At 49.4% G+C, this 15,629-nt stretch overlaps 1 protein-coding gene across 1 annotated transcript; it reads right to left on the bottom strand.

The window, feature by feature from the left end:
• Window positions 1–10,218: 10,218 nt before the first annotated feature.
• PYCARD (PYD and CARD domain containing) lies at window positions 10,219–11,666 on the bottom strand. Its single transcript, XM_017870210.1, has 3 exons — window positions 11,090–11,666; window positions 10,874–10,930; window positions 10,219–10,575 (listed from the first exon to the last, which is right to left on the bottom strand). The coding sequence occupies exons 1-3, from the start codon at window positions 11,361–11,363 to the stop codon at window positions 10,319–10,321; spliced, it is 588 nt and encodes a 195-aa protein (XP_017725699.1). The 5' UTR covers window positions 11,364–11,666; the 3' UTR covers window positions 10,219–10,318.
• Window positions 11,667–15,629: the final 3,963 nt, after the last annotated feature.

The raw sequence follows: 15,629 nt of genomic DNA, 5'->3' as shown, positions 1-15,629 counted from the left end.
TTTAAGAACTTTTTAAGAACTCTTGAATCTTTTGGCACATTTAATGGTGAGGCTTAAACAAATTAGATTTAAATGGGGCAGTATTCACATCTGACCATGGTGGAGAGTGCTTAGCCACTCTGGGTCTTTCACAGGGAGAGTAACTTAGTGCCTGCTGAGTGCTGCAGAGTTTGTGGAGTCAGGATCTAATCGTCAACCCTGGGAAACCAGACAGTTAATGGCTGAGAAGGAAGTACATGAATTACATGGCTCTCAGAACCAGAAAATGGGAAAGCTGGAAGTGAGTCCTACTCAAGATTTCTTGACTCCATTTCCGTTTTACGGCGTTTTGATTTGAAACCATCATGCAGGAGATCCTGAAGAGGCCAAATTCCTATCCCAGACTGGTTTACTTAGGTCTTGAGAGGTTGCTACAATAAGAGACTTGGGAAATGGAGATGGTGAAGAGGGGGAAGGTTTTCTGGGAAAGGAAGGTAGAGGTAGTTGCTTGTATTTAAAGGAGGCGAGTGACTCCCTTCCTAGCTGCCCTGGTGAATGGGGCTTGGGTAGATACTTGCCGTAAGGAGACTGGTCTGGCTGGGTCACTTTCACATCTTGCCTGTACTCAGAGGGCTTGAAGTCATTGACATTTTGAGATTTTAGGCTTGATCATTTTTGATTGGAGGGTGGAAGGCCCTCCTGAGGGAATGAGTGATAGAGCGGAGGAGGGGTTGCAGCCAGTGAGTTAAAACCTTAGAGCAGTGCCCCTCAGCCTCTTACCATGTGGCTGTAAACTTGCACATATCTGGTAAGCAGTTACTTTAAAGCATGCTTTTTATTTTAATTATACAGAGCGTAAAATTAACCCAAGAGCAGAAAGGTTTTAGTTAACGGAGTTTTCAAACTTGGTTTATAAGACAGCTGCCATCACAAGCATAGCTTACAAATGTGCTGGGGAACCCTAATTGGGAAGTGCTTTCCTCTCAAATTTTTATTTTTGGAGACTTGCTCTGTCATGCAGGCTAGAGTGTGCTCTTGGCTCACTGTAACCTCCGCCTCCCGAGTTCAAGCGATTCTCCTGCCTCAGCCTTTCCAAGTAGCTGGGACTACAGGCCCACCTAATTTTTGTGTTTTTAGTGGAGATATGGTTTCACCATGTTGGCCAGGCTGGTCTCTTAATTCCTGACCTCGGGTGATCCACCCACCTTGGCCTCCCAAAGTGCTGGGATTACAGGCATGAGCCGCTGCACCCGGCCGTCCTCTCAAATTTTCTAGTGTGTTTGCTAAGTATGTTCTTTACAGAAGAGTTGCTGCAACCTTGAATCTTGGTGACTTGAGGCACAGAAGCTAGGACTTTATTTTTTGAGATGGAGTTTTGCTCTCGTTGCCCAGGCTGGAGTGCAGTGGCGCATTCTCGGCTCACTACAACCTCTGCCTCCTGGGTTCAAGCGGTAGCTGGGATTACAGGCATGCGCCACTATGCCCAGCTAATTTATTTGTATTTGTAGTAGAGACAGGGTTTCTCCATGTTGGTCAGGCTGGTCTTGAACTCCTCACCTCAGGTGATGCGCCCACCTCGGCCTCCCAGGAAAGTGACTTTTAAAAGGAATAGCAGGTTTACCTTCCCTGCCAGCATTGAGGTGCTCTCTAAGCAACAGTAGGCTGAGAGTAGTCTGGCATGTTGAAGGATTGTCAAGTGGGCCTTCCCAGGCATTGCTTTGACTTGGTACATGTAGAGAAGTTCTCTGAGAACAAGGATGTGGCAGTTCTCTCCCTGTCCCTGCTGCTGTTGGTTTCTTCGTTAAATGTTTAGTTGAAATGACTCGATAGGATATTTCTGAGTAGTTCACTGTTGGTGCTTTGCCTATCAGGATTCTAGCTTTGGTTGTGGTCCCCTGATCCCCTTCTTCCAGGAGTGGAGGAGGTTGAAGCTCCTTGTAAGACCTGATTACTGGGACCATTAGTGTCAAATTCCTGTGCCCTTCAAATGGCTTATGTGATTGGCCTTGGCATTAAAAGGAAATAGGGTCCCAAGTGACTGTTCAGTGGGTAGGTCCAGTTTGGGGGGATTTTCCAGGAGAACGGATAGAGATACCTAGCAGCAGAGAGAACATTGGTGCCTCTGAAGCCAACCTCCCACCTCAACCTCCCAAGTAGCTGGAACTACAGGTGCTCCCTCGCTACCACACCTGGGTATTTTTTTTTTTTTTTTTTAATTTTAGGAGGATTTCGCTGGGTTGCCCAGGCTGGTCTTGAACTGGGCTTAAGTGACTTTCCTGCCTCAGCCTCCCAAAGTGCTGGGATTACAGGTGTGACCCACCGTGCTTGGCCAGAATACTCTTTTTTTTTTTTTTTCAAGATGGAGTCTTGCTCTGTTGCCCAGGCTGGAGTGCAGTGGTGCAATCTTGGCTCACTGCAAGCTCAGCCTCCTGAGTAGCTGGGACTACAGGCACCCACATGGTGCCCGGCTCTTTTTTTTTTTTTTTCTTTAGTAGAGACGGGGTTTCACTGTGGTCTCGATCTCCTGACCTTGTGATCCACCTGCCTCGGCCTTCCAGAGTGCTGGGATTACAGGCATGAGCCACCGTGCCCAGCCCAGAATACTCTTAACTGAATGATTGAAATCTGTCTTAAAGCATTAGGTGCCCCATTTTTGTGAGTTGGAATTGGGACAGGCTAACTAGGAAGTGAGGAGGGTGGGGAGAGGTGTGCTGTAGGTCTGTTTGCCCCTTCCTTGATGTAGCCTTCGGTTAGCCCTATCAGCTTTTTTTCCCCATCTCGTGCCAGGCCTTCCTGGGTTTCAGTACTTGGATGTAGGGCTGCAGTTAAGTCAGTGGTGGGTAGATTGACCAGGAGTTAAGGTCTAGGGTCCAGCTCGTGTGAGACTTGACTCACTGATGTACGTTTAGGCATGTCTTCCTACTTCCAGTCTCATCCTTTTTAAAGAAAAAAAAAATTCTGTTTTTTTGAGACAGTGTGTCACTCTGTTGCCTAGACTGAATTGCAGTGGTGTGATCTTGACCAACTGCAACCTCTGCCTTCCACCCCCAAGCAATCCGCCCACCTCAGCCTCCGGAGTAGCTGGGACGGGACTATAGGCACCTGCCACCATGACTGGCTAATTTTTTTTGTATTTTCTGTAGAGATGGGATCTTGCTATGTTGCTCAGGCTCGTCTCAAAACTGCTCTGGGCTCAAGTGATTCTCCCACTTTGGCCTCCCAGAGTGCTCGGATTAGAGATATGAGACACTGCGTCCGGCTATGAAAATTTTATTTTCAGTTGACTTGCATATATTTATGAGGTACAGTGTCCTATTTCTGTACATGTACATATTGTGGAATCAAATCAGGTTAATATATCTAACTGTCATTAGCTATGAATGAGAACGTATAAAACCACTCTTAACAAATTTTGAAATTTATGTTACTTCAGCCCTTTTATGCTGGAGGTTGCAAATTTTGTGTGTGTGAATTATCAGACCAAAAATAAAAACAAAAAATGATTGAAGACAGACTTCAATCATTCAGGAATAGTGTATTCTGGGCAAGCGTGGTGGGTCACACCTGTAATGGAACACTCAGCATGGCGTAAATGGGTCGAGACGGATCTCCTTATGTCGCTCAGGCTGGACTCCTGGGCTTAAGTGACCTTGCCCTCAGCCTCTTAGCTGGGACTATGGATGCATGCCACTGTGTCTGGTATTTTTATGAACTATAGTCACCATGCTGTGCAGTGGCTTACCAGAACTCATTTCTTGTACCTGAAGTGTTGTACCCTTTGTCTCCCTGCTTACCCATACCTCCAAGCCTCTGGTAATCCCCATTCTGTTTTCAGCTTCTGAGTTTGACTTTCTAGATTCCATGTATATGAATTCAGGCGGCCTTTCTGTGGCTTGCTTCATTTAGCATAATGTCTTCTAGATTCATTGATTCACCCATGTTGTTACAAATAACAGTTTCCTTTTAAAAAGCTGAATAGTGTTCTGTTGTGTCAACATACCACATTTAAAAATCCATCCGTTAATTGGGCACTTGGGTTGCTTGCATATCTTGGCTAGTGTGAATAACAGTGCATTGGGTGGGAGTGCAGATGTCTCTGATGTACGGATTTTTTTTTTTTTGATCAGACAGATCAGTCTTGGTCTGTCACCCAGGCTGGAGTGCAGTGGTACAGTCTTGGCTCATTGCAACCTCGGCCTCCCAGGTTCAAGTGATTCTCCTGCCTCAGCCTCCCAAGTGGCTGGGATTACAGGTGTGCACCACCACGCCCAGCTAACTTTTGTGTTTTTAGTAGAGATGGGGTTTCTCCATGTTGGCCAGGCTGATCTCAAACTCCTGGCCTGCTTCCATTTTCCAAAGTGTTGGGATTACAGGCGTGAGCCACCGTGCCCAGCCAACGTAGATTTCAGTTCCCTTCAATGTACACCCAGAAGTGGTATTGCTAGGTCATAGGGCACTTCTATTAGCTATTTGAGGAGACTTCCTACTATTTTCCATAATGGCTGTATTAGTCCACATTTACACCAGCAGTGTACAGGGGTTCCCTTCCTCCACATCTTTGCTAGTTATCTTTCGTCTTTTTGATACAACCATTCTGACAGGTGTGAGGTGACATTACTTGTCCTTTTCAACCATCCACCATGGAGTCTGTAACCAGGTCTCACTTTCTATCCTAGCTTGCAAGAGAGGCTAAACTTAGTATGGAATGTGGGGTCCTATCTGCAGTCATTCTTCCCTAGTACTCTTGACTCCATTTTTACCTTTGGATCCTCAGTTCTGACCCTCTTTTTTTTCCATCTTTAACTATATTTTGAAATTTTAAAGACATGAGGTCTCACTTTTGGCCTGGCTGGCCTCAGTGGGCCCCAGCGATCCTTCCACCTTAGGCTCCTGAATGACTGGGACTACAGGTGTGCTACTGCACCTGGCTATTTTGAAATGACTTAGAAGAATATGTCTACAATTGCGGTGCTCACCTTTTTAATGCAAATATCTTCAATGGCGCTGGCATATACAAGCTGAGAAAGTATTGTCAAGTGGGTTGTGCCAGCACATTTGACCAGGATTTTTTGTTGTAGAAATATTGGATCCTCACCTGAGGCCAGGAGTTCGAGATCAGCCTGGCCAACATGGTGAAACTCCGACTCTACTAAAAATACAAAAATTAGCCGGGCGTGGTGGCAGGCGCCTGCAATCCCAGCTACTTGGGAGGTTGGGGCAGGACAATCGCTTGTTGAACCCAGGAGGTGGAGGTTGCAGTGAGCCGAAATTGCGCCACTGCACTCCAGCCTGGGCGATGGAGTGAGACTCTTTGTCTCAAAAAAAAGTATTAGATCCTCAATCTCAAGGTATTCTAAGAGCTTTTGGAGACCATTGAGTCTAAAATTACCAGTATCCTTGAGGCAGTAACAGACTTGGAGAATGTAGTTTATGAGCAGGAGTTTGGAGCTGGAAGATATACTGCTTTCTGTTGGTGGTTAATGCTGTCAGCTGCTTGGATTGTGGCTTTAGCTCTAAATATTGGGGCAGTAGAGACTCTTAACTGGAAAACAATTGAGGGCCACTGGTGTAGGGGCAAGAGGCAGAGGAAAGCTTGGGTGCTTGGGTTGAAGATGGTGGATGTGCTGTCCCTGTGAGAGTGCTGCTGCTGGACCCTGGAGCCAACGACGAAGCATTTCAGCGAGCGGGGTCCAAGCAAGGGCAGTAGAGGGCCGGATGAAGTGGGCAGGAACCGTTTCCCAGGTGACATCTTGCCTGTGCTCATCATGCCGAGGGGTGGCAGTGTTGCACAATCACACAGATTCCTTGTCACTGTTGAGTGCAGTGTTCTTAAGAACGGACCTGGCAGCTGGGCGCGAGGCCTCACGCCTGTAACCCCAACACTTCGAGAGGCTGAAGTAGGCAGATCACGAGGTCAGGAGTTCGAGACCAGCCTGGCCAACATAGTGAACCCTGTCTCTACCAAAAATACAAAAAATTAGCCAGGCATGGTGGCAGGCATCTGTAATCCCAGCTACTTGAGAGGCTGAGGCAGGAGAATCGGTTGAAACCGGGAGGTGGAGGTTGCAGTGAGCCAAGATTGTGCCATTACCCTCTGGCCTGGGTGACAGTGCAAGACTCTTACCTAAAAAAAAAAAAAAAAAGAAAATAGGTAGGGGGGAACTTAGGCTTGTTGTGCTTGTTTTTTGGTTTTGATTTTCCAGACTTTGAGGGAAAGTTGAGCCATCCTGTTTATTGTGCCCTTGAGGAGGAAACAAGGCAAATCCCCATCCTTGTGAGCAGGGGTGCGCAAACCTGTCAGTCTGAGAATGGCTTAGAACTACATCCTCTATAACTGGGGGGGGGGGGGGGGGTGGGATTATATATATGTACACACACAGATTAAAAAGATAAAAATATATATACACACACACGAATCCTCCCTTATCCATGGTTTTGCCTTATACAGTTTCAGTACAGTATAATAATCTCCTGTGCTTAATTTATAAATTGAACTTTATCATTGGTCAGCATATGGATTCTAGCTCAGTAGGTCCAGATGGGGCCCAAGATGTCCATTTCAGGCCAGGTGCAGTGGCTCATTCCTGTAATCCCAGCACTTTGGGAGGCCAAGGTGGGCGGCTTAGCCAACGCGGTGAAACCCTACCTCTACTAATAGTACAAAATTTAGCTAGGTGTGGCATGCACCTGTAATCCCAGCTACTTGGGAGGCTTAGGCACGAAAATCGCGTGAGCCTGGGAGGTGGAGGTTGCAGTGAGCTGAGATCATGCCACTGCACTCAAGCCTGGGCAATAGAAATGAGACTCCATCTCAAAAATAAATAAATAAATAAATAAATAAAAAGTGTGGTGGCATGTACCTGTGGTCCCAACCGGGGAGGTTGAGGCTGCAGTGAGCTGTGTTCCCACCACTGCACTCCAGCCTGCAGACCTGGGTGACAGAACAAGACTGTCCCCCTGCCCTCGCCGCAAAGAAAGCATTTATGACAGGCTTTTTGGTGATAATGATGCTGTTGGTTCAACACTTCTCTTAGAGTAACGTTCTAGAGTTTGGCAGAGTCAAATTGTTTCTGAAAGGGAACTTGACTTTGTACAAAACTTTCATCTTTCTCCCTCCCCCACCCCACTGCTTTATTTTTTTGAGACAGGTCTTGCTCTGTGGCCCAAGCTGGAGTGCAGTAGCATGATCACAGCTCATTGCAACCTCCAACTGCTGGGCTCAAGTAATTCTCCCACCTCAGCCACCCGAGTGGCTTGGACTGCAGGCATGAACCACCATGTCCAGCTAATTTAAAAAATTATTTTGTGGCGATGAGGTCTCACTGGGTTGTTCAGGCTGGTCTTGAACTCTTGAGCTCAAGCAATCCTCTCTGCTCGGCCTCCCTAAGTGCTAGGATTATATTTCTACATAAACTGCTGGCTGGGAGCTAAGGAAAGGGAAGACAGGGTCCTGCATGTGGGTTTTTGTAATTAGCACAGGCCCAGCCAACACTGGCTTGTGAAGCTTAGATGGGAGGTTTGAGCAAAAAAGAGGATGCTGTCCTCTTTGTGGGATTTTTGCTGGTGTACAGAGACCTGGACCATCATGGAGGGAGTCCTCAGCACAGGGATGGGATTTGGTTCCTGTAGGGCCTCAGAGAAGCATGGGAGAGCCCTTCAGGTGTTAGGGGAAGGTGATTTTGAGTTGCTCCTTCACTTTGTTGAATGTCTCTGAAATCCAGTTCTAGGGCTTGGCAGGAGTGTTGCCATTTGCAGTGGTTGCCCTTCAGCTCATCTGGGATGTGTCCCAAGGTGCTGGAGTTGTCTGGGGCCATCTGGACTGGGGCTGGGCTTTCCACATCCATGGAGCCACTACTAGGACTGGGAGCAACAGAATGAGTCTGGGGGTGCTGCCAGAGAGGCACTCTAGATTGTTTTTGGGATAGCACAGGTGCCCACCTACAGTTCTCAGCCACTGAGGGGCTAGGAGCAGAACCGTCCTAGTGGAGGTGATTGCTAACTCTGAGGTGTACTTAACATGAGCCAGCTGCTGTTAGGGGATGAGCTACGTCCTGTCACTCCCACTTTACAGAGGGGATGCTGACACAGCTAGTGAGAGTTGGGGCTGGGACTTGAACCTCTATTCTTGAGCTATAGAACTGTCATTAACCACTATGCTATGCCTAAAATCTGAGGAGATTTCTGGTAGGACTCTTTCTCCTAGAGCCCAAAGGAAAAAGGAAGCCCCAAGAAATGTTTTATCTTAGGGAAACCTTATTGGAACCACTTCCTTCCCTCAGGCCTGCCCTGGTTTTTGTAGTGACTCTAAGGATGTCTGTTATGCAAGGATGTGTTACCTATATGGCCCCATGCCATGAGAATGATTAGGTTCCTGTGAAATTTTAAAAAATCTTATTAGATACTAGAGATACACAGTAACTGCCATATATTGATTACTTTCTACATGCAAGGCACTTGTACAGAGGTTGAAAAGATGTCTCCTTTTAAGCGTCCATTTAAGCGGGGAAGTGGTGGAGTCTTCTGTGAAGGTAGACCAGCACATGATTTGCATTGCCACAGAGACACTGGGAAAAGCCTCTAAAACCCAGAGGAATGCATGTGTATGGGCAGTCTGGGGCACGTAGAAGATGTCAACGTGTCCAGAGATAAAGGGGTCAGCATGTGCTAGGGCACCGGGTGTGAGCAGATAGTGGTGGGATCGTGGGTATGTGAGGAGAGGAGACGTTGCATGGGGTTAAGCGCCAGGTTAGGAGGAGAGTTTAGGTGTCCTGTTAAAAATGACAGTCAGCTGGGCATGGTGGTGTGCACCTGTAGTCCCAGCTATTCAGGAGGCTGAGGCTGGAAGATTGCTTGAACCCAGGGATTTGAGGCTGCAGTGAACCATGATCACACCACTGCACTCCAGCCAGAGCAACAGATGAGATCCTGTCTCAAAAAAAGTGAGAGTCTGTTCCCATGATCAGTTTGGATTTCTCAGGCTCTTGGAGCTAGAGGCAGGGAGGACAAGGTAGGAAGTATTGCAGATAAGATGTAATTAGAGATACGGCTGGTGCGGCAGTGAGGTTGGAAAGTGGTTGTCTGGTGATTCCTAAGGATAGGATCCAGGGCCTCCTTGGTATCTGCCCATTGCTTTGCAAATCTTCCCTCTTCAAGGCCAGAAAGAATTGCTTGTAAAGTGTACTCAGAAGTAGCCCTAGATTCCTGCTTTCCCAAACAGCCTCTGGAAAGACCAAGTTTCCTGGAGTGAGAGACTCATATTTCCCTTTGTAGGCAAAAATTGCATCAAGAAGGCGGGCGTGGTGGCTCGCACATGTAATCCCAGCACTTTGGGTGGCTGAGGTGGATGGATCACTTGAGGGAGGCCAGGCGTTTGAGACCAGCCTGGGCAACGTGGCAAAATCCCGTTTCTACTAAAAATGCAAAAATTAACCGGGTGTGGTGGCAAGCACCTGTAATCCCAGTTACTTGACTGGCTGAGGCACGAGAATAGCTTGAACCTGAGAGGTGGAGGTTGCAGTGAGCTGAGGTCGCACCACTGTACTCCAGCCTGGGTGACACAGCGAGATTCCATCTCAAAAAAAAATTTTTTTTTAAATGTTCCTTTCGAATGAATAATAACCCTCCAAAAAATTGCATCAAGAAAAGAGGCAGCTACCACAACTCATTTCCTGAAAATTTGCTTTGGTGGTGGGCATGTTTTTTGAGCAAAGTGTAACCTATCAGCCTTACCCCCACGGGATGGGGTGGGGCAGAGGGGGCGTTTAAGCCTGTTAGAGCCAGGGCCAGAAGGAGTCCTCGAGCAATTTGGTGACTTGTGCTCTTCTGTCCTATGTTTAGATAATGCTCTAATGTGTCTCCCCCTGAAAATTTCTCTAATTTTGCATTTTTCTCCTGTGGAAAATGTGGAATGTAGGGGAGCTATGAAGACTAGTGTGTTTCTAAATGCTTCAGACAGAGCTGCTCACCACAGTTCGCGCCCTTTGGTACATGCCTCTTTTAACCTTTGGAACTGGGCCACAGGCTGTTATCTATAATGGCAAGGTTAGACCCTTTAGGGGAGCACTAAAGGAGCATCACCTGGTGAATGAGGAGGGATAGTCCATGGCCATACCAGGAAGGATGGAGGAAGCATTTGGGGTGCAGGAGGCATAAGGGACATGGAGCTGGAGGCTGGGCGGCCTCTGAAGCATAGCTGAGCTCTGCACATGCTAGCAGGCTAGAAGCAGGAAAACACACAAGTTCAAGCTGGCTTTTCATATATTGTGTATAAAAACATCAGATGCAGGATGAGTTTGTTGGGATTGCCAGGGGCTGACTGAAGTGTTGCTGGGAAGGAGCCTCAGCTCCGCTCCAGGTCCTCCACCAGGTAGGACTGGGTCTCCCTTAGGGCCTGGAGGAGCAAGTCCTTGCAGGTCCAGTTCCAGGCTGGCGTGAAGCTGAAGAGCTTCCGCATCTTGCTTGGGTTGGTGGACTCGGCCCGCACTTCCTGGTACTGCTCATCCTTCAGGACCTTCCCGTACAAGGCATCCAGCAGCCCCTCAACGTCTGTGACCCTTGTGATAAGCGCAGCCCGGTGCTGGTCTATAAAGTGCAGGCCTGGGGGTGGGAGGAGAACATGAGCCAGCAGCCAGGGTGTGGGGCCTGTCCCTGCTGAACTTGAGTTCTTCAGGAATTCCTCTGCAAGCCTAGAGGCCGGGGCTTTACGGGGCGGCCCAAGAGGACCCCACATGCAGTGGGATGAGGGTAATATTGTCTCCCTTCCCCGGCAGGGTGTGGGCTGGTGGGTGGGGTGCGCAGGGTTGCCAAGCCATGCCCTGCCCTGCCCTAGTTGCGGGAGCACAGATGCAGGCTGTGCGGGAGTACAGTGGGGCCGGGCTGGGTGTGGAGGCCTCACCTGGCTTGGCTGCCGACTGAGGAGGGGCCTGGATCCCAGCTGGCGCAGCTCCAGAGCCTGAAAGGATATGAGCCAAAGTGGTCCCCGGTCGGGAGGCTGAGCGCGGGGAGTCTCTTTTCCGGTACAGGAGCTTTGTTTAGGGGTAGGAGGAACAGAAAGCGGAAGAGCCCGAGGGTTAAGTGCTGGTGTGGGTGGAGGGGAACCGGGGCGGCTTACCCTGGTGCGTGGCCGCCTGCAGCTGCCCGGCCATCTCCTGCATGCCCATGTCGCGCAGCACGTTAGCGGTGAGCTCGGCACCGTAGGTCTCCAGGTAGAAGCTGACCAGCTTGTCGGTGAGGTCCAAGGCGTCCATGGACAGCAGCGCGCCCCTTGGGATGCGCCCGTAGCCCTCGCGCAGCGGCACCGACAGTAGCTTCAGCTTGAACTTCTTGAGCTCCTCGGCTGTCAGGTTCTCCAGCGCATCCAGGATGGCATCGCGCGCGCGCCCCATGGCTCCGGGATCCCCGGCCGCTGCCGCCGCTCACCCGGCTGCTGCAGCCGACCAGGAGGAAGTCAGCTCTGGGGCGGAATCTGGACTCCCCGCCTTCCTCCCACTCTGGTCTCCCGACTCCCCGCCCCGGTCCGTTGCCCTCCAGCAAAAGGCACTCCCTGACTACGCCCTTGGTCCCCGCCCACCCAGGCCTCTGGATTGGGGCCCCAGGCCATCGGGGGACGTCAGGATCGCGCCCTCCAGCTAGCCTGTGAGGTGGGACCCGGGAGGGGACCCGCAGAGGGGCTCATTAGTGGCGCCTGCTTGTCCCTGGGCTTGCACCAGCGGGTACAGACCAGAAACCTGGGCTTGCTCTCACTGGGTTTATTGGAGCACCTAGGCTTAGGATCTCGTATTTCTAGAACCCCCGAAACCTCTGCGGCTCCCCGAACCTTAGGATCCTCTCCCACATGTCATAGAATCTTGGAATCATGACAGCTAGAAGCATGAAGCTCCCTCAATTCCACATGCTGGAGAAAAATGAGGTGTAAAAAAGGGTAGGGAGTGCAAATCTCTCTTGAGCTTCAGTTTCATTTTCTACCACATGGGGATGATAACCCTCAGGTGCTTATAAAGATTCCAGCATAACATGGCCGACCCGATGGCTCCCGAAACCTTGCCAGATGCTTCCTAGGGGAGCCAGAATTTGATCCCAAGAGCTGAATTTCTTGGGAAGTGATGACAACAGCTATTGGTTGAGAACATTCTCAACTGGAGGGAGCATCCTGGGTAGAGAGTCAGCCACTCTGGGCCCAGGGGCTTGGGATAACATTGGAACCTGTGCTGTGCCAAAAATTCTTCCTTTTTTTTCTCTTTTCTTTTAGAGACAGCGTCTCACTGTGTTGCCCAGGCTGGAATGCAGTGGGGCCACCATTGCTCCCTGCAGCTTTGAACTCCTGGGCTCAAGCGATCCTCCTGCTTCACCTCCCAAAATACTGAGATTATGGGCACCAGGCACGGTGGCCCGCCCTCAATTTGTTCCTAACGTGGCTGGGGAGGTCTGCTGGTCTGACCTCTGTGGGCCTCCCTGGCCTTGTCTTACGCCACGCCCTGCTTTCCCTCCATCTCTGAGCTGTGGCCACGCTGGTCTCTCAGTTTCTCAAGAGTGCCAGCCTCCTTTTACCTCTCCAAGCCTTTGCACGTGCTGTTTTCTCAGCCTTGAAATCTCTTCCCTCTTTGCCTGAGAAACTTTAGGCCTCAAGTTAAATGTCACTTCCTCTGGGAGACCAGGCTTAGAGCTTTTCCCAGGCTAGTTCATAACATGTGCTACGTATCTGTAGCTCTCATGGCAAGTGTAACGAATCCTGTGCACTTGTTTAAAACCACTTCTCCCTGCCAGTCTGTAAATCATGCCTGTCCAGATCATTGTTATCTCCTCAGCATCCAGAACAGGGCTTGACAAATAGTAGGTGCTCAATAAATGGTTCCAGAATGAATAATGAATGAATGGACCTTGTGGCTCAAGGGAGGATACCAGTAACTGCAAGTTATGCCTTATACACAAGCTCTTCAAAGAGAGGCAGCCTCCAGGAGATTAAAGACCATGAACTTGAAGCCATACAGTTCTTCGTTTGAATCCTGACTCTACTTCCCAGGGTGGGGTATTTGGAATCCTTTATTTTTCCCTCTCATCTGGGTTTTAACAATCACTGTTCCTTATAGTCATACGACCCTGACATATTATACATTTATTTACTTATTGGACATTAATCCCTCTCTAAAATGTGAGCCCTGTGAGCATCAGAGACCTTAACTGTCTTGTTCTTTGCCGAATCCGTAGCGTCAAGAATGTACCTGGAAATAGCTGGGTGTGGTGGAGGGCGCCTGTAATCCTAGCTAATAGGGAGGCTGGGGCATGAAAATCTCTTGAACCTGGGAGGCAGAGGCTACAGTGAGCCGAGATTGCACCACTGCACTCCAGCCTGGGTGACAGAGCTAGATCCCATCTAAAAAAAAAAAAAATGTATCTATAACACAGTAGGTGCTGAGTAAAGATTTGCTGAGTGAAGGAATGAATGAGGCTGTGATACCTGCAGCATGTTGTATTCAAAAGCTTCCAGCATGGCTGGGTGCGGTGACTCATCATGCCTGTAATCTCAGTGGTTTGGGAGGCTGAGGCTGGAGAGTCACTTGAGCCCAGGAGGTTGAGGGTGCAGTGAGCTATGATTGTGCCACTCGGCAACAGAGACCTTGTCTCAAAAACAAGACAAACAAAAAACCAGGATGGGCCGGGCACAGTAACTCATGCCTGTAATCCCAGCATTTTGGGAGGGCGAGGTGGGTGGAGGTCAGGAGTTCGAGACCAGCCTGGCCAACAGGGTGAAACCCCATCTCTACTAAAAATACAAAAATTAGCTGGGCATGGTGGTACGTGCCTGTAATCCCAGCTACTTGGGAGGATGAGGCAGGAGAATCACCTGTACCCAGGAGGTGGAGGTTGTAGTGAGCCAAGATCACACCATTGCACTCCAGCCCAGGCAACAAGAGTGAAACTCCATCTCAAACAACAACAACAACAAAACAAAACAAACAGGATGGGGAGCAGTGCTCTGCTACCCTGCTGAAAGCATTTTTGTTGTTGTTGTTGTTTTTCTTTTGAAGACAGGGCCTCACTCTGTTGCCCAGGCTGGAGTACACCGGAGGGATTGTGGCTCACTGCAACCTCGAACTCCTGGGCTCAAGCAATTCTCTCATCTCAGCCTCCCGAGTACCTGGGACTACAGGTGTGCCACCATGCCTGGCTAGTTTTTTAAATTTTTATAGAGAATGGGTCTCCCTATGTTGTTCAGGCTGGTCTCGAACTCCTGGGCTCAGCAATCCTCCTGCCTTGGCCTCCCAACATGCTAGGATTACAGGTATGAGCCACTGTGTTCGACCTTGCTCCCCATCCTTGTAGCGTGTAGGCTGGGGTAAGCTGTGTGCCAACATCCTCACCATGGGTGGCACTTGTGGTCCAACAGCCAGTGTTCCTTGGCTCATGGATGTTTATCATGCCTTCTCACTGGCCTTTATTCTTCCAGAATCTCCATCTTCTTTTGTGCACTGTGGCCAGAAGGATACATCTTCCTAACCCACACATATGCCTGCCCCTACCTGGCTCAGAGACCCCCCATGACTCCCCAGTGCCCTCAGACTCAAGTCCCAAGACCTTGGCTTGGCCTTCAAGGTCCTCGCCAACCTCTTCAGCTGCCCCTTCCACCCTGCTGATCTGTGAACCTCTGCCCCTGTGGGGGCTGCTCTCTGCTTGGCCTCTTTTTCCTTCTGGTCTACTTGGTGAGTTCCCACCTGTCTTCTGATATTCATCAGGCATCATTTTTTCTTTTCTGCTTTTTTTTTTTTTTTCAGAGATGAGATCTCACTCTGTTGCCCAGGCTGGAGTGCAGTATGTAATCATAGCTCACTGTAGCCTCGAACTCCTGGGTTCAAGCGATCCTCCTACCTCAGCTTCCTGTGTAGCTGGAACTACAGGCACATGCCACCACGCTCAGCTAATTTTTAAATTTTTTTTGTAGAGATGAGGTCTTGCTATGTTGCCCAGGCTGATCTCCAACACCTGGGCTCAGCGATCCTCCTTCCTAGGCCTCCCAAAGCACTGGGATTACTGGTGTGAGCCAACACACCCAACCTAGGAGTCACCTCTTCTAATAAATAATAGAAATAAGCCTTTAGTCTGCAGTCTTTCACATGCCTCCTTCCTTCCCTCCCTTCCTTCTTTCCTTCTTTTTTTCCCCTTTCTCTCTCCCTCTCTTTTTTTTGAGACAGAGTCTCGCTCTGTTGCCAGGCTGGAGTGCAGTAGCGTGATCTCGGCTCACTGCAACCTCCACCTCCCAGGTTCAAGCAATTCTCCTGCCTCAACCTCCCGAGTAGCTGGGACTACAGGCGCGCGCTACCATGCCTAGCTAATTTTTGTATTTTTATTAGAGATGAGGTTTCACCATGCTGGCCAGGATGGTCTTGATCTCTTGACCTTGTGATCCTCCCGCCTCTGCCTCCCAAAGTGGTGGGATTACAGGCATGAGCCACCGCGCCCAGCCTCTTTCTCTCCCTTCCTTCCTTCCTTCCTTCCTTCCTTCCTTCCTTCCTTCCTTCCTTCCTTCCTTCCTTCCTTCCTTCTCTCTCTTTCTCTCTCTCTTTCTTTCTTCCTTCCTTCCTTTCTTCCTTCCTTTCTCTTTCTCTCTTTCTTTCTCTCTCTCTTTCTTTCTTTCTTTCTTTCTTTCTTTCTTTCTT

This window comes from Rhinopithecus bieti, unplaced genomic scaffold (assembly GCF_001698545.2).
Source record: "Rhinopithecus bieti isolate Rb0 unplaced genomic scaffold, ASM169854v2 scaffold_63, whole genome shotgun sequence".
NCBI lineage: Eukaryota > Metazoa > Chordata > Mammalia > Primates > Cercopithecidae > Rhinopithecus > Rhinopithecus bieti.
Note: the sequence above shows the minus strand (reverse complement) of the source record. Positions and strands in the feature narration are given on the sequence as shown.